The sequence below is a fragment of the Triplophysa rosa genome, linkage group LG19 (genome assembly GCF_024868665.1).
Source record: "Triplophysa rosa linkage group LG19, Trosa_1v2, whole genome shotgun sequence".
NCBI classification, from domain to species: Eukaryota; Metazoa; Chordata; class Actinopteri; order Cypriniformes; family Nemacheilidae; genus Triplophysa; species Triplophysa rosa.
Genome location: NC_079908.1, coordinates 11,527,038 through 11,545,859, shown reverse-complemented (window position 1 = coordinate 11,545,859; position 18,822 = coordinate 11,527,038). Strand labels below are relative to the sequence as shown.

General features: G+C 39.3%; 2 protein-coding genes across 5 annotated transcripts; one reads left to right on the top strand and one right to left on the bottom strand.

The window, feature by feature from the left end:
• The first annotated feature begins 1,116 nt into the window (after positions 1–1,116).
• tmem45b (transmembrane protein 45B) lies at positions 1,117–4,906 on the top strand. Its single transcript, XM_057359728.1, has 6 exons — positions 1,117–1,223; positions 3,033–3,235; positions 3,791–3,994; positions 4,259–4,443; positions 4,555–4,697; positions 4,785–4,906. The coding sequence occupies exons 2-6, from the start codon at positions 3,040–3,042 to the stop codon at positions 4,900–4,902; spliced, it is 846 nt and encodes a 281-aa protein (XP_057215711.1). The 5' UTR covers positions 1,117–1,223; positions 3,033–3,039; the 3' UTR covers positions 4,903–4,906.
• Positions 4,907–5,983: 1,077 nt separating this feature from the next.
• On the bottom strand, positions 5,984–18,792 carry nfrkb (nuclear factor related to kappaB binding protein). Of its 4 annotated transcripts, none has more exons than XM_057359707.1 (26): positions 18,706–18,792; positions 18,004–18,164; positions 17,706–17,907; positions 17,498–17,625; positions 16,033–16,204; positions 15,830–15,934; positions 15,662–15,735; positions 15,456–15,540; positions 15,188–15,362; positions 14,999–15,110; positions 14,612–14,738; positions 14,441–14,518; positions 13,782–13,864; positions 13,668–13,714; positions 13,480–13,540; positions 13,181–13,355; positions 12,945–13,051; positions 12,735–12,858; positions 11,356–11,435; positions 10,998–11,212; positions 10,654–10,924; positions 9,902–10,111; positions 8,973–9,749; positions 8,702–8,808; positions 6,233–6,368; positions 5,984–6,122 (listed from the first exon to the last, which is right to left on the bottom strand). In XM_057359707.1, exons 2-26 carry the CDS (start codon positions 18,127–18,129, stop codon positions 6,000–6,002), a joined length of 3,900 nt encoding a protein of 1,299 aa, XP_057215690.1. In that variant the 5' UTR covers positions 18,130–18,164; positions 18,706–18,792; the 3' UTR covers positions 5,984–5,999. The 4 variants fall into 4 exon arrangements, with proteins under 4 accessions (XP_057215690.1, XP_057215693.1, XP_057215692.1 ...); XM_057359710.1 differs by having other exon boundaries at positions 9,009–9,749; XM_057359709.1 differs by having other exon boundaries at positions 10,998–11,209.
• Between the last annotated feature and the right edge of the window lie 30 nt (positions 18,793–18,822).

The following is an 18,822-nucleotide window of genomic DNA, read 5'->3' as shown; positions in this document are numbered from 1 at the left end:
GTGCGTTGCTCTAGTTCTCTCTTTACTTCCTGTGTGTGGTCAGTCTTCGTTTTTGATTGTTCTGTGTAGTTGTTGTTCTGCTCTTGTTTGACTGAGGACTACAATAACTTGAGTTTGTTAAGTTTTATATATTTTTAATATTTGTTTATTTGTTCTTAGTGATGTTTGTGTTGCTATTTTCCCAACAGACATGTTGAATGTCTGAAAATCATGTATGATGTCAGAATGTCTCCTCAAAAGTTGGTACAGAATGCAGTATTGAAGACAAACCCACACAATAATTACATTGAAAAACAATCTAAAGAAAACATGTTTTGTATGAGAAAATTTTGTTATGGAAGGAAGAAACAACTTTATAATTTCCTAATATTTCCTATATAGTTTTTTAAAGCATGTTTTTCCACGGAAAAACACACACAGTTAAAATTAAAATATATAAGCCTACCTCGAATGCACTATAAATCACTTTGCATAAAATCATCTTCCATGCGAGTAAATGTAAATGCGCAGCATGATCACCAAATATTTTTTACAGTAGGCTATACTATGGTTACCATCTTTTAAAAATTAGGACTTCAAAAATTTTATCCAAAATGACTGCAAATGTAACTAAAAATGGTTGTACAAATGTCAATATATGATTTTGTCTCATGGTGGCGCTGTTCTCTAATCCCCCCACAGCTGCTCTGGGTGTTGCGTTTTACTGTAGTTTATAACAGCAGTAAAAGAGAGCAAAGTTCATTCTGCTTAGGGTTTTGTTTGTTGTCTGATCTGGTCAGCTTCCGTGAATGGATTATACATTAACTTCCAATAACCTCCTTGTACAAGTTCATCAATAAAAATAGTTTTCATGTGCTTCAGAAAATAAACGGAAAAAAGTCATTCATTCCAAACCCTCCTTCTTTAAAAACACTTTAACCAAATTAAGAGGAACTGTAAAACTCAATTTACATTTAAAACCAAATCATTAAATGCATATAGACTCAATTTAAACACGCGTAACTGGTCTTAAAGCACCTCAGTATAGAAAATATTGTATCATCTGACACTCAAGATATAGAGGAGGGCGGGTCGTCTTTTTCTGTCACTAAAGAGCAGGAGGGCGGGATTATCACTGGTTAGGCAGGTGAGCAGGTGCACACTTTGGAGACAGGTAACTAGGATATTCCCATCAGCACAGGAGCGTTGGGTGCCCTGCCGTGACAACATAGCCCGGAGTTCAGGTAGTGTACCCAAACAACATAGCCTGCTTCAACTCGAAACATTTTAATGCTACACTATTGTGGAAATCTTTTAGTGTACATTGACACAACAGAATGCGTTACCAAAGGTGACTGAAAATAACTACATGTGAAATCATTCATTCACATGCGCAATAGGCTATATACATTTGATGCAAAACATTTATTTGTTTGTCTATATTAAATCAAAGTGATGTGTCATATTTTGTTTGTACCTATGCAGCGGCATACAAAATGCCAGTTATGAGAAATATTGCTGCTATGATTAATGTAGGATCTCTTTAAACAGGAATCTGCCTTTTATTTTTGCTTTATGTCTTAAACAAGTTACAAAAGTTTTATTGCAATACACTGTAAAAAATGATTCTGTGTAGTAGTAGATTTCATGAAATTAATTGAGTAAACTTGACTTAATACAATTGTGTTCTTGTTTTTTTAACCAAAATTTAAGTTAAAATTATAGAAATATCTTGGAATTCTAAATGCACAAATAATTGAGTGAATTCAACTTAATTTTATCATGTTCAACCCACTTAAAATTGGATAAAAAATTGGTTAATTTCCCTAACTGAGCAGTGAATTTAGAGTTCCCAGCATGCGACAGCATTAGGAGAGTCATTTTTGTGAAAAAGTGCTATTTTATGTGCTTTAGAATAAAATGAAAGACTTGATAGTGTTTATTGTTCAGTTGTCTTTAAGATATTCTGTTTGTATTTCTGAGTTTCGTGGTTACCATCTTTCAGAAGAGTGGTGCTTGTGCTTAGGTTGTGGGAGAGCTCAAGCTTTTTGTTTTTTCACACAGTGAACAGTGATGCTGCTAATGTCAGTACTGAGTCAACTCTCAGCTTACTTTTACATCATATATGTTATAAACAACAATAAATGTTAAACTGAAGTTAAAAAAGATCAAGAAGTTATCTCCAATGCTCAAATTAGTATTTCTCCTTGATTTTTTAAAGTTTATCATGTGACGTGCTTAAATATTTTAGGTAATTTTACTTGATTTATTCGTGGAATATTGTGTTAAAAATATGCTTTAAAGTGCTTAAAAACATTTTGTGTAATACTGTTACCTTAATTTTTTAAGTAAATATCTGTGTCATTTTTTACAGTGTAACGATACGTAATCTACATAGGCTATGCTTGAAATGATGTGTAAGGCAGAAAGCAAACACCTGATTCTCTAAGGACAATAAACTCGCCCCCACACGCGCGCGCGCCTGGGCAAATAAAAGCGCTTCTTACCTACCGAGAAAAACTTGATTTCCACCCATCTCTTGTGTAATGTAATTAGAACCGAAACGAAAAAAGTCATTAAAACTGTGATGCGTGCGTGTATTCATGCAGAAATGTTAAACGCATTAGTTCCTCCTCCTGATACACGTGTCACCTAATAAATGTCATATATTATATAAATCATGTGGTGCGTTTGATTGATTTTGTTGATAAGTTTTAGAACGACCTGCCTTTGTTATTCCTGTAAATCATAAAGGCTTGGCTTATCAAAGTGAACTTTGGTGCCTGATGCAAGACCATACAAGACATTTACTTTACATTACATACAGTATTTGTGTCTAAAGCGACGTACTATACATTTCTTTATGTTTTTTTGGAACATGTGTCCACCAGGGTGTTCCACCTGTTGTTGTCTTTTTGCACAGCTAATGCATTTGGCAAGCTTAAAGTGGCGTACCCCACCAATTTATATCAAACAACATGACTTTTGCTGCATCTATTCTTAAAATTATATAATTCCATGGGTGTCATAGACATTATTTTTCACATTTCAAGGGGCAGAATGGCCAACTTCAAAGGACATGCATTACCAGGTACATTCTTCCTGCTGTTTGGCCTGTGGTGGTCCATTAAGTACAGTTTTCGACAGAAGCGCAGAAAAGAGAGGCTTGGAGACAGAGACAACCAAACCCTGACTCTGCTCTTTAACCGAATAGACCTAATCGAAGGGGTTCTGAAGATTTTCTTCGCATTTGTTGGTAAGCTACATGAGATCACGACTGAAATGTTTTTATTTTGTGAAAAGTCGTTAAACTAAGGGAGTTGAGAAAAATGAAAATTCCGTAATCATTTACTCACCCTCTTCTCATTTTAAACCTTTATGACTTTCTTTCTTCGGCAGAACACAAAAGAAGATATTTTGAAGAACACTAGTAACCAAACAACAGCGGTACCCATTCACTTCTATTGTGTCGACACAAAACCAATGCAAGTCAATGGCCGTTGTTTGGTTACCAACATTCTTCACAATATCTTCTTTTGTGTTCTTCAAAAGAAAGTCATACAGGTTCGAAATGACAAGAGGGTGAGTAAATGATTACGGAATTTTCATTTTGGGGTGAAACTATCTTTTTACATGATCCAAAACATGAGGATTTTGGTTAGGTCCATGTTACGTAATGTAGTTAACTACAAACTACCCTCTTTGCAAACTCTTACTTAACATTCTGTCTCTTCTATATGGACACATATTTTTAATCAAAAGATATTATTCATGCAAAATTTGAATGTCTTAGTCTGAAATGTCTATGCAGGGATCATGGCAGAGCAGTTTGTGCCGGACGGTCCTCATGCTCACCTGTATAAAGACGGCTGGGTGAAGCTGATGAATTGGCAACACAGCACTATGTACCTGTTCTTCGGCATCTCCGGCATTGCAGATGTTCTCAGTGTCTCCTCTCTACCTGTCCCAGTTGGTCTCGACCGCCTCTCACTATCATTGGCTCTCTTTGTGGAAGGTACATTGATATTTTTGCATCTGACAGACACGTTGACCCAATGCAACTTACAACATTTAGAAGAAATAGACAGATAACATTCTAAGAGTATGAAGTGCACCTATAATTCAAACTAAAAGCTAAATGCACAAACCTGGAACCATGGTTTCACAGACATATTCAAATATGTGTCACTGATAAGCAGAATTTGTGTGTTTGGTGAGGGTGTGGCTAGGGTTCACCAACAAGTTCAGCAAAAAAATCTCGTTTTTTTTTTTGTTGCAGGGTTCCTTTTCTATTTTCACGTTCACAATCGTCCTCCTCTTGACCAGCACATCCACTCTCTGCTTCTGGTTGCTGTGTTTGGCGGATCAGCCAGCACACTGCTGGAGGTGTTCAAGAGAAATAACCCAGTGTTGGAGCTTCTCAGATGCAGTTTGGCCATCTTACAAGGCACCTGGTTCTATCAGGTAAAGACAACATCTCGACGTCAAGTAACCCGATAAAATCTTGTCATTGGTGATATTTTGTCATCACTGAGATAGATGTAACTGAATTCTGTGGCTCTTGTCGTGTCTCAGATTGGATTTGTGCTGTATCCTCTGAGTGGACCCCAATGGAACCTGGAGGAACATGGCAACATCATGTTTATCACCATGTGCTTCTGTTGGCATTATGCTGTGGCTCTGCTGATCGTGGGAATCTTCTACTGCGTCGTTTTTTGGTGAGGACACGATCCTTTTATATGAATCAATCAGAGCTAACTTCTGATTTCCTTTTAGTGACAGCTGTGTCTTTAATTTTCCTACAGGTTTTCAAACTGGTGTGCAGGAAGGCAGATGGGCGACATGGAGTTGGGCCTCAGAAAATCAACTTTCTCCAATTCTAGCACCCAGAAAGCTTTGCTCCAAGAATCAGATGAAGAATAGGTGGATTCATTGACTTTGAACTGTGGGAAATGGCGATTTAAAGAATTGAATTCACTGCAAAAAAGCTGGTCTTTCTGAAGCTGGTCACCCAATATGACCGTCGCAAATGATTTAAAACCAAATCAAACTTCTTTCCTGTGTTCATGCCGAATATATTACGTCAATTAGACTTTGTAAATAAAGTGGTTAGCACAGATGTCAGGAACACCTGGCATCGTTCCCACTAAAATAGATGGTGGTCCATTTGCCAAAACCGTTCATGTAAAAAGAATCGCAGAACTGAACAAAATATTCCTCTGGAATATCTAATAATATGTGTATGAATGATATTCCCTTGAAAATACCTACCGATTCATCAATATAATGGAATTATATGCACGAGTGCTCTTTTTATAGTGTAAAGGAAACGAGGACACTCCAAGCATATTCGGGACTGTTTTGTCAGTTGTCATTTATGTAACTGGCCACAGCATGTAAATAAAGTTGCACAAAGTAGGCAAATTATTATTTGCATATAAAAGTACAAGCTTAATCCCTAAACAGCAGTCAGCAACTTGACTTATCGTTATATTTACATTGACACAATTCAGTTGCGTGCACGAAACAGTTGTATCTCAAAAAGCAGAGTGGTTTAGAACTATCATTTATTACAGTACACACCAGATACTGTATTGACAGTATTTGTTAAATTACACTGCTTTAGGAGAAAATAATATTTCAAAAGCACCAATAAACAAACTTGCTTGTCTGCATGTCAACATCTTTAGCGAAAGGCCATTTACCTTACAAACGTAAAATGTTTGTCAGTGATGTCACTGTCACCCTACAATGTTTACAAATGACATTACACCAGTCACTATGTCAGCATGTACATGAAATGTCTGGAACAACAAAATGTGAGAAAAACGATGCGTCCGCTCAATCCAGTCCTGCAGAATCTGACACCGTTTTTCCCGTCCGCTACTTTCATGGGAAACACTGAAATTTCAGAGCAAGATGTCACTGCACCATACAACTTGTTTGTTGTTTTAAAGTGCGTCTGATTCTTCCATCTATTTTCTCTTCATCAAAAGAGCAGAAGCTACAATTATAGTTGTTTACTGAGGATCTGGATTTGTCTTCGGCGAGGGAGCGGTGGAGAACACCACCGTAGACACCGTGGACTTCGGCGAGCTGGCTGTGCGCTGGAGCTGCTGTGCTGGTACCGTCTGAATTCGAACCTGGGCAAAGCAACACACTTGTGAATTACAAATAGATTCCTCGTGTGAGCAGTGTATTTTATTTGTAAGGCTGGTACGACAGGTGTGTTTAGGATTGGTGAAGACTGAACCTGTGTGGCTTGTCCCTGCTGCTGCAGCTGTTGCAGTTGCTGAGCAGTCACAAAGCTGACAGGCTTGTTACCAGCAATTATCTTGGTACCCGCCGGCATGGTGGTCAGGATGATGTTTCTGCCCAGATTACTGATGCTGAAAACAGAAGACACATTAGCCACACATGCCTTAAAGGCGGGGTAACCGATTTCCGAATTACGCTTTAGACGACCGAGTCGGGCCGAGTACCAAAACAACCTTGTAGCCAATCAGCAGTCAGGTGCACAGTGCACAGGAAGGACATTAGCCGAGCCGAGCACTGACGAAAGTGAAAGATGGGGGTGGGAGTGTGTTTGTTTTGGTGATTTGAACATCAACAATGGCTAAGAGAAATCGGACACCCCGCCTTTAACTGATCCGAACTTCATCAAATCAGAAGGATTTTTTTTGCTTAAAGATAATGGTTTTTGGGATTGTGACATCTTAAATGTGACATGTTATAGTTAAATACATTTGAACACTTTCCCATTTTCATTATTGTAATGCAATGCAATGCAATTGAGAGACCATTTCAAAATTATTTTCAGTTTTCCCTAATTTACTATTTATAGGTACATGTTTAGGTAAAATGCTCATTTTTACTATATTCTAACTAGCAACTATAACTACTAACAATATTTCTCCCAAATTATCCACAAGTTTCCTATGCCCCATGGCGCTTTGCTCGAATGAAGGGTGGAATTTCCGGTTCAATGTTAACAAACACGTTTTTGCCATATTTCAAGTCACTAGTTTATAGCAGAATGTGAACTTACACACTGACCACACTTATAAACTACATCAGCATACTGTCCACTGCTTTCTAGAGGAATCGGATGATGATTTTAATGCAGGACAGCCGATATTGGGGTGGCAAATAATTATGTGGTAATATATATTTTTTGTATTTAAAAGTAAACTGCAAAGCGTTACACGGGCCGCTTGCACATATAACGTTAGCTGCTGTATTGTCAGCTGGCAATTAATCTGATAAACATTATATTGAAGATCACGTTTGTCTCCACGTTTTGTTTATAAGCAGATAAGTGGAAGAAATACCTACTTTCCAACAGGCATATCAGCTGAGAAATGTAGTCCACATGATGTGATATATTCCAACAGATTTTTGACAACACGTCAGTAAAATACAGTAAAGAATCCTTGTAAATCCAATTTACTGTCCCGCGTTGTTTTTATTGAAGACCATAGTGTACTGATGAATACACAAATCTATTTGAACTCCCTTTTACTGCAAACTCTTTTTAAACTATGAGCACATTTAGTTAATGTTTGTAATCTATTTGCTTGAGATTGGCGGTCCACATTTTAAAGTTCGCCTTTTAAAAACTGTACAGTCCCTCACATGAGCAGTCCGTCTTAACTTTAGATCTGTGTGTGAAGCACTCTTTTTTTAAGAGGGGAAATAAGCTTCGCCTGGTTGTAAGTGCAGCCATGAACAGCAAGTGATGTTCATCAGTTTCATTTTTTTTAATAGATTCCCACATGAAACCAACAGTATAACAATTCAAAATATGAATCTAAAGTCTCCTGAATTTTCTGTTATTTAAAGTCCCAGTGAAATAAAAAATGACTATTATTTTTCATGAAATATCTCATCGTTTATAGTAAATAGCTTATCAATGTGGGTAATTTTCTTTTTAAAATTCATGTACCCTCATAATCTTCAGTTAAAATCTGAAAATGCACTTCTTGCCCTGAAATGATTATCCATCTCAAATGACGTAAATTAGACGGCTTGGCCGGAGCAGTCTGCTGCCAGTTTAATTTCAAAATCAATGCACCAGCTGTTTTAACACATCCAATCAATTCGCAGTGAACAACGCAAGCCACGGCCACTAATTTTCTCCTTTGAAATTCCTTTTCACTGGGAAATGTGTCAGAATACGGAAGTAAAATGATCGCATCTTCCAGTTCACGGGACTATAACGCTGCACTTCTCTACTTCCGCCGCTTCACCGTAAGTTGCACCCACGTTCAGTTTTACAGTAGCGCCCTCCAGAAACTTGTGGATAAATAAAAAATATTGTTTCTATTTGCATTTATTTGCAGAAAATGAAAACTGGAGAAACAGGTCAAAATAACAGAAAAGATGCTCTGGATTTTTTTTTACCTCAAATACTGCAAAGAAAACAAGTTCATATTCACTTTTAAGTAATACAACAGTAATATTTGTATTTGTATGTATTTAGGAAAAGTAAAAAAAAAATTATGTGATAACCTCGATTTTTATCACAGTTTTTATGCGTCTTGTCATGATGTCAGTCTTTCACATTGCTGTTGCATGACTATATGTCACTCCTGAGATTATATTTAGTTGAAATTCAACAGACACTGGACTGGAATGACCACAATACATCTCGAAATGCTAATGAAATTTTAGACGTGCTTTTTCTAATTCGTTCTATAAGGTGATAGAATTTAATGCTCACTTGGTGCTGATGTTGCCTTTTAGTATGGGGGTAGAGACCATACTCTTGTTTTTCAAAGGTTGGCTGAGGACAGAGAGAGGCACTGTGATCCTCGTGGGAAGCTTCCCCTGTAAGCATCAGAGTTCAGGCAGTTATGCTGACATGAACACATAACCAGCAATATGATTTTTTTAAAGCTACATGTCTATTATAACATACATCAGGGATGCTTTGCAAACTCCGTCACACACACTGAATTTCAAAGAAGTTAATAAGTCAAAGATAAACATACAGCTTGTGTAGTGACTACAGTGGCAGTGACTGGCACCTGTCTGACCGCGGCGGCAGCACCCAGAGATAGCGGAGAGCCCGTGGCTGCGGAGCTGAGCGTAACACCTTTGGCTCCTCCCACTCCACTGGTGGCTATGGTAACAGTAGCCGCTCCCGATGACACCGTGATGGGCTTTGCACCTGTGGTGGTTGTGCTAATTGAGACAGTCTGACCCTGTTTCTGAGGGATCACTCCCAAGTTTGGCACTATTCTGATAGTAGTGCCGGCTTTCGAGTCAGAGGAGGTGACTGTCGAGAAAGTGCGGGTTTTGGGGTCAGGCATAGTGACTGCTAGGGCAGGCATGAGGCGGATGGCCGTGTCACAGGTTGCCTTTAGTTCCTGGTGAACCTTTACGAGGGTAGCCGTGCCCGTGGTGCCTAGAGAGGCACACGATTTGGCGGCCAGGGTCTCAGCGGTTGCAGATGGAGCGGCCTTGTGGGCCGGGAGCGAGACCTGGGACGGAGACACATGTAGAGTGGCAGAGATGCTCTTGCTGCCCGCTCCAGTGGCAGTGCTCAGCATGTCTGGGGTGAGTTTGACGGTGGCCATTGGGGATTTAGTGAGGGTGGCCATCATGTCTGGAGTGATGCGCAGCACCGTCTGACCTTTGGCATCGGTGGTGATCGAAGACGGGGGCAGACGGAGCACATCCTTTCCCTGAATGCGCAAGTTAGTGGCGGTGAGAGGGATTCCTGTCCCACTTTGGGTCTTTAAACCTAACTGTCCCGTGATTGCAACCTGGTGGAAACAAAAAGCAAGCAACCCTTAAAATGTAGCATAGATATACATATCTTTAAAACTTTAATACATAAACATGGATTCTGAGTGATCTGGTCACAAAAACACAGCGGTAAATGCAAGTGTAAATGCGTCTATAGGCGTGTTTGTACCTGCTTGATAATATTCTGGCTGCTTACTCCCTGCAGTACAGCGGGTGACGCTGGGTTATGGGCGGGACTGACGGGCGAGCTGGTTTGAGGTTTGGTCACCATGACAGCAGAGGCAAGACCTGGGACAGTAAGACTGGCCTGAGCACGTGAAGCCTGAACCTGAATGGGGCTTCCTGTAGACTGACCTCTTAGTGGTACAGTCACCACTGCCTGCTCCCAGAAAGACACAAGATTTTGATTTAGTATAACTCATTTTGTGTTTTATGTCATTTTACCCTTGAACACAGAGAAAGATAGTTGGAAGAATGCTTGTAACCAAACAGTTCTTGGCCACCATTGACTACCATAGTAGGAGAAATGTATTTGTAATTTTACACTAAAGAAGATATTTTTAAGAATATAGGAAAGGAAACAGTTCTGGGGCACCATTGACTACCATTGTCATTTTTCCTACTATGGTAGTCAATGGTGGGCAAGAACTGTTTGGTTACAAGCATTCTTCTAAATATCTTCCTCCGTGTTCATCAGAACAAAGAAAATTATGCAGATTTGGAATAAATAATGATGACAGAAATTTCATTTTTGGGTGAACCGTCCCTTTAACCTAGCAAAGCAAGCGCTATGGCAACATTCTAATGGTCAAGAAACTTCTTAAGTAGCAGATTTGCTAGTTAAATGGCATATGATATTGTGATATGATACAACAAAAAATATTCCAGACTGAATATTCAATATTCAATCCTATAGCACACCTGTGTGATGCTCTTGCCATGGGCTACAGAGACTGGCACCCTGATGTGATGGGGGCTCTGGTGCACTAATGTTGCTGGCTGGGCCGCAGAGGAGGTTGAAATGCCAGGCTGTGCAGTGACCACTCGCACCTGAGGCAGAGAGCCGGCGGCAGCCGAGTGTGCCACCACCCGAGTCGCAGGCTGTGCTGGGGCATGCTGGGAAACCTGTGGCTTACTGGCAGATAGCAGCGATCCTAACTGGGGCATGGGAGGAGGCGATACCAACAAGACACTGGGGAAAAATCACAGTTTATAACATTTATAACTGATTCCTTAATAATTCTTTAAGCAGTTTAGTTACTAACCTGGGGCTGGTTTTGGTGGGATCTGGAGCACTGACTTTTGTTGGCGTAGCTGCTGCGTGCGGGAGGAGTGATTTTGGGGTTCCGGGGGTGCTTGGTGTGGGGGTGGAGGGAGGTTGAGGTAAGCTGGCGGGGTTAACGGCGACTCCTTCGGTACCTGAGCCCTGAGCAGCCTCGACAGCACCATTTTTACTCCCTGGCTCTTTCCCGCCAGCCTTCTACGTGCAGACAAACATCATAGACAAACAAATGCAAGGTGATGCAAATCTGGATGAACGTACAGTATGCTTTACATTTAAAATGAGCGTGCGAGAGAATGACATGATTGAGTGGACGTCTGGTGTAGTGTGGCAGAACGTACAGGCTTGGGGGCTGGTTTTGGCTTTTGCTGGAGAGCTTTCTTGGCTTTGGCAGCTGCGGCTTGAGCCTGGTGTATTCTCTCTGAAGGAAAAGAGATGAACACATCTGAGACCTTGGAATGTATTAAAAACTAATCCTGATGTCCCATTTGCTGAGTTTAGGTTGAAAGCAGCATTAAAATAGTCGTTCAGAATCAGAGAGATTGTCCTGCTCGGATCTGATCCAAAGCCACCTCTTGCAAATGCTATTTGTAATCCATTGTTATTGTGACACCAAGGCCCGGTTTCACAGACAAGGCTTAAGGCTAGTCCCAGACTAAAATGAATGTTTGACCTGTCTTAACTGAATAAAACTTGCCCAGAAATATCTTTAAATATATCAGTATCATTGTTTTGTATCGAGATGCACAGCAGTAATATATTCTTCTAAGGTATTTTTATAAAAGCAACATACAAATCTTAATTTAGCTAAGGCATAGTCCTGGCTTTAGCTAAGCAGTTTCAGTGTCTGTGAAACTGGGCCCAAGTGTTTTGAAAAATGAACTGGTGTGATATATTAGATATATTCAGATTCTTTTGAAATGCATTATTAAAAGGATTAAATCATATTAACAATTAACAACACCTGGAAACCTGACACAGCAGCTTCCTCTCCAAACCCTAAACCTGCTCTGCTTGTTTGGATATACAGTACATGGGAACCACTGGTGTGAAAACAAACATGTGCTGTTTTTCTCTGCTCATCTGCATACTGCCTGAGGGTATGTAACCATTTCTGTTAAAAATATTATAAGAAGCAGTACCGTGCAGGGTTGCACGGTGTACCGGTGATACGGTAGCATCACGATGCTAAAGCTTCAAAATTCCTGCGATGCCGCTCTGTTTTTTAAACGGTAGTATCGTAGTGCCGTAACTAATGTTGCATATGTGCATTAACGTTCAATTGAACACTTTCATCTGTCTTTTTGCGTTGCGGTGTTTCTCTCCTAAATGAATCCGTGTTTTGAACGACTCGGACGAGATAATGATTCAGTGAGTCATTCATCAAGACACTTGCTTCGTTCTTGAATGAATCAGCTGTTTTGAACGACTTGGTTGTATGATTCACTGACACAAAAAAAACTACAGTATATATGTAGTATATGTACAGTATACATATACTACAGTATTTGCTAAAACTTATTCAATTACTAGTTATGGTAATTGTAACATGTTTCATTTAGATCTGTGTATTAAGGAATTTTGGTCTATTTTGTAGATTTAAAAAGCGAGCACGACACAGCACTACGTAGTATCGCGATATTTCATAAGGTATAGTATCGTAAGATATGTTTATGGTACCGTGACAACCCTACCGTGCATGTCTTATGGGGACGCTTACCAAACTCCTCCTGGCTCCGGTCTCTGTGGAGGTAGATCCAGAGCTTGCGGCCGATGTCGTATTTCACACACGGGTCTTTCTCGTAGTGGAGGCGGTCAAGGGCACCGCTCACCACAGTGTTGACCTAAAAATACATAAAACGTGTGGTTGTCATATTGACAGTGACTGTGTTATGAAAACAAACACAAAAGCATGAAACTTCTGTATGACCTGTGCACTGGTGACATCAGGGGCCAGGAACTGGGAGTCTTTGAGTAACTCACAAATCTCAGCTCTGGTACCCTCTCCGTTGGGCAGCCTGGCAGCAGCATCCCTTACTGTGTTCAGACAAACAGGATGCACTATAAACCATCTATTTTTTCACGTATTGCCCTAAAGTCTTGGATAATGAAATGTAAAAAAAAACATCTGGAAAACAGTTTTAACTAAAAGCACCCAACGGTTACCAAGAGACAGTATGGTGACATAGGCGGGTCGATCCGAGCGCAGTAAGGAATGCTCTCGAGCTTTATTGAGCGATGTCTCCTTATCAAAAACTCCCTTGACTGGTCCCACCACAGACTCAAAGCCGTGCATTCGGTAAGTGAAGGCTTTGTGTGGCTGATCATAACGCTGCTGCTCCTAATGAAGAGATAAAAATCTGTGTTGTTTGATAGAACTATAACACAACGTTGCAGCTGTCAGCATGCCTCCTTGACGAAGTCAATTCAATTTTCAGTGTGTCAGGTAAGGGCTTGGCACGAACCTGCTCTTGAAAAACATGCCTTTCCTCTCCCGTACTAGGTCTCACCACGTAATCTGTCCACCTAATAAACAGTATGGAAAAATGTATGAGTGTCAGGCATAACCCGAAAGTAATCAGCTTCTAAAAGACAAATGAATCTGTGTGAACGTGTGACAGTAAACACTTAAGTAAACACACTGTACACTCACACTCTTGGTGTTGGTGGAGTAAGCTCTGCGGTTTCTTCTCCTTCTTGCTGTAAAGCAAACACACAATCAGAAACAGGACAGTTTGAGCTAGAAAACAAGAAAGTCCTTTACTACCTTTACGACAACCACATGATCCTTTGACTCCAACCATAACTGGCAAAGGGCACTCAGGTCTTTGTCTCCATCTGGATTTAGGCCTGCACAGAAACACATGAATTCTTGTGAATCAAATTAAAATGTATGATTCTTAAAATGCATTGTGACTCAATAATTTAAATGAGTTTAGAAAACAAATATGAAATGCGCTTAAATACAGCTTTCTAAACAAAACTAAAATTGTATCAAAAATTTTGAAAAGCAGCATGCATGGAAACTATTTTTCAATATTTTAAAAACATCCCAGCATGCACCTTCAGTTGGAGAGCTGTAACTCTGGCACGACATAGGCATGATTGCTAATATTGTGTTAATAATATTGTGAGTATGATGCATTGGCCAAAAAAGAGAAAACGGAAAACAAACAAATGAAAGATGAATTTGACTGATTATCAAACAACGTATATCACAATAATTTTGTTATAATATTAGCGTAAAGTCTTTTGGCATAGTCATTAAAAATGTTGCAATGTAAATGTGTTGAACTTACAAAATACAGTGGAGGAAGATTACTAAATAGCAGTAGGTGTTACTGTTAATAAGTGATAAACTGATATTTTCTACTTATAAACAGAAGGATACAAGTACAGGAGATCATATAGAAGACATCAACTAACCTATCCATTTCCACTGCTGTGTTAGTTCCTTAAACTCCACTAAAGGTATGAAGCCAGTGGGCAGAGCCATCACACCAGCTAAAGAGAGAGAGAGAAAGATCCCATATAAGCCAAAACAGCTAAATTAACCAGAAATATTGATTTAAACATAAACCATACAGTAAAACTTACATTTGCTCTCTCCAGCAAGAAACTGTAGAGCAGGCACCACCGACTCTGACCAGCAGGGGGCCATAGAGTACCAAGGGTTTAGTGTGCTTGCTGGAGATGATTGCCACTGTTGCACTTTCTCCTCCACCTGAGTGTGACAAGAATTGTTTTACATTTCTCATGATTGGAAAGACTTTTTAACCTTGCATCTAATTAAATGCATTGAACTAGTTTTGTAGATAGGTGTACGTGTATACATTTTCGCCCACTAGGCCATCAGTTGCAACATATTTACAGATTTCTATCACAAAGATCTTAGCTTGGCAACTCCTACAATACTGTTTAAAAAGAACAAGTCTGTGTCTAAATGATACTATATGTGTATATGTATACTGGGGTCATATGTACCATGGAGGATGTTGCCAGCCCTTCTAATCTCAGAACATCCTTTAGCAAATGAAAAAAACTGATGGCGATTTCCTCCACCAATTCAGGGCTGTTCTGGGACTCATCCATGGGCCTTCGGCACAAAGCAAGACAAATAAATGCAGGGTATATAAAATCGGAGAATCTGAATTGTAAAGGGGAAATACCTACTCTTCTTTAATGCTTTGTGCCAGAGCAGCGGGGGTGTCAGCGAGAGCCGGATTCACTGAAACTGCTGACATCAGAACGTCACACACCTCCTCAGATTCAATTTTAATGGGACGCATCTTTTTCTTTCTCTTCTCCTCCTTTATCTTCTTCTTAGGCAGCACCAGGTCAAAGACATCTAGTGCACAAAACAGAGACAGAAAACATGATGCTTCTTATTTTGGAAAACCCGAGACTTATGAAGCAAAATAACTGAGCTGATCGTTCTCACTCGTAATGGATCCTTTTCTGCCAATGTTCACACGTGACATGACGTCACCAAGATGAAGGTCGGAGGTAATGAGGTCAGGGTGATCCTAAAAATGACAACAATTATTGTCTGTACAACTCTTTATCCCTTATGACTTCTACTATACTGAACATCATTAAAATATGACCCCTTTTAGGTTTACAAGTATCAGGCATAAACAAACTTACTGGTTGTCGTTTTCTCTTCTCTCTGTGCCTATGTAACATGGCTGTGAGGTCCTTCTCACCCAGCTCAGGCTTGTCTGCATGAAAAAAATATTTTCTTTAGTTACCTTATTTTCTAGTATTTACTTTAGTTATTACATAACTAAATGTAATAAAACAACTGAACCTGACCTCTAGTCTTCATGTCCTGAGTAGAAAGGCTGGGCAGGACCCTGAGGGAGACAGTTGGTGTTGGGGAGGAGGGCGACTGAGGAACAGGTAACCAAGAGGCGGTATCTGTTTACATGAAAACAAAACATTTCCATGTAATCTACAACATTTCTAGTTAACATTCAAAACCATACAATGAGGCTAAAAAGTTTGGTCACACCCACCATCTTCATCCGATGACACATTACTGTCCACACACTCGGTTTTCACATCCTTCAGTATGTGACCCACTCGACATCTGACTCTCTGTTCTAGCACCTCCTTGTGAGAGGGGGCAGGATAACGCCGTTTTACGGCCAGCTCGGGTCCACTGCGAACTGCCAAATCCAGCAACTCCTACATTAAAAGAGTGAAACACATTTATTAAGGCAACACATAACAGCAGTGACTAGTCAAAGCAATCCGTACGTGTTGACTTTGTGGATCATGTAAGTTATACTTATTGTGAACATGGAACATGGTTAAAGGGATACTTCACCCAAAAATGAAAATTCTGTGATCATTTACTCACCTTCGAGTTGTTCCAAATCTATATAAATGTATTTGTTCTGATGAACACAGCGAAAGATGTTTGGAAGAATGATTATAACCAGACAGATTTTGCCCCACATTGACTACCATAGTAGGAGAAAATACAATGGTAGTCAAAAGTGGCCCAGAACTGTTTGCTGTCCTACATTCTTCAAAATGTCTTCTTTTGTGCTCAACAGAACAAAAAAATACTATGGGGGGCAAAATCTGTCTGGTTATAGGCATTCTTCCAAATATCTTTCGCTGTGTTCATCAGAACAAATACATTTATACAAATTTTGAACAACTCGAAGGTGAGTAAACGATGACAGAATTTTCATTTTTGGGTGAAGTATCCCTTTAAGAACAGATGCTGTGGCCATCTGACATGATCATAGTAAGTTATATGTTTGTAGAGCTGTCACGATTATGAAATTTGGCTGACGATTTAGAGCTTTGAGTTTTAATTCTCATACATTTTTTATTCATCTTTGAAACGAACATATTGTTCTGAATATAAAGACTATGTTCTTTTTCTTGGAAATACATTGGAAAAAATTGGGTCATACTTGAAGTTTAGGTTTTTACCTGTCAATAATACAACCGCCAAATACTTGTAAATTAAGTAAATTGATCAGGAGTGAATTGAAGCCACCATTAAAATGCTATCAGTCATAGAAAAGCTTCTAATCAGTTTTTTTCTCATTTGCAAGACTACAATAAAAGTTTACTTCTATGTTAATGAGATTTTGGTAGACTGGTTTTCACACTGAAATAATATTAAATTGTACTGCAGGTTATTTTTATGGTATATGCTTTAGTTTTTTTTAAAGTGATTGTGTTGTGGTGGTACATTTTACATGTATTACCATGCTTTAGTTACAATATATACAATAAAATGTGTAATATGCAGATGCACTACAGCTCCCCCTAGTGTCTTCTACAGAGATGTGCAATAATTGCGATGATCTGAAACCATCGATGAGGTCAAACAATCGCGATGAGACGATTATTTAATAATCCTGACAGCCCTATGTTTAAGTAATATACATATTGATCCGCTGACTAGTGGTGTATATAAAAAATAAAGACAGACATTAAAGTAGCTTATCATTGTACCTTTCTGGAGACCAGGATCTGCTTGAGTAATTTATGGTAGTACTGCTGAAGGGAGAATATTTGTCTTTTCTTCTGAGACTTGGCACAAAGTTGCCTGTACTTCACCACTTCTGGATTGAAGTAACCATCTAGGGCAAAGACAGACAAACTTCGCATTATGCTGTATATTTATTAAGACTCGTTGGAAATGAAAGAAAAAGATGATGACCTCTAAAAAGTTTCTGGGCAATGTGCAAGGGATTGCCAAATAAGAAATTCTGGTCGTTGAAAAGGTCGCCAATGATGTTGTCCTGCTCAGAGATGTTGTTCTCAGAGAACTGTGGTAGGAGCTGACGAAGATGTGTCCGTTGAGCATCTGTCAGAACATCTGTCCATGTGCTCTCGCTCATCACAGAGAAAAAAATCTCTGGCTGCTCACACACAAATACATATAATTTAAATAATGAACACAGACAAAAATAATAGCACCGTTTGTATTCTTTATAGCTGTTAGAAGACAGCATTACATCCTCTAGTAGGTCCTCAGGAACCCGAACTCTGCAGTTTCCCAACATGCACTCCTCCATCACACGTCCATCACGGTCCATTCCAGACTCCAGTGGGTCTGTTAACATGTGATCTAGTGCATCCATCTTTAACACACCTTCACAACAGCCAAAAACAGTGTCTGCGGGTTTACAAAATGAAACATTGTACGATGCAATGACATGAACAAAAATAACAGTGTAGATGAACAATCTCTTTAAATTCTGGAAAAAAATGTGCAAGATTATCTCACCTTTAAAATCAAGCAAAAAATTAAAAGAACATTTAAAACATACCCTATGCGTTCAACACAAATTACATTTAATATATCGCATGTAAATGACAACAATCTCATATTTAGCATGTTGGCATCCGTTGTACAAAGTAACGTTACAACAAACGAAGCGCAAAGGAAAAACAAAAAGCACGGAACATCCAATCACTTTTCTTTTCAAATCAACAGTTAAAGCGAAAACCCGCTTGTGTTCGTCAAAACAAGACAAGCATACTAAAATTCCCTGATACATGGATAGGCAGTTGGATAATATACAAAATGCAACAAGCAAACAGTCTTTAAAACTTTACTACGTAACGTTAATAACCAAATGTTCCGTGTTCATTAAATATATAACGTTACGCACGCTACATTTTCATACATTGCAAAATTGTTAAAATCATCTCACCATGTGCGTTTGTGAAAATTAAGAATGAATATGTTAGCTAGCTCTTCTTGAGGGCGGCGGGGAATAATAACAATGGGGCACATTTCCGCTCTCTGTTGCAGATGCGTATTTCCGGTA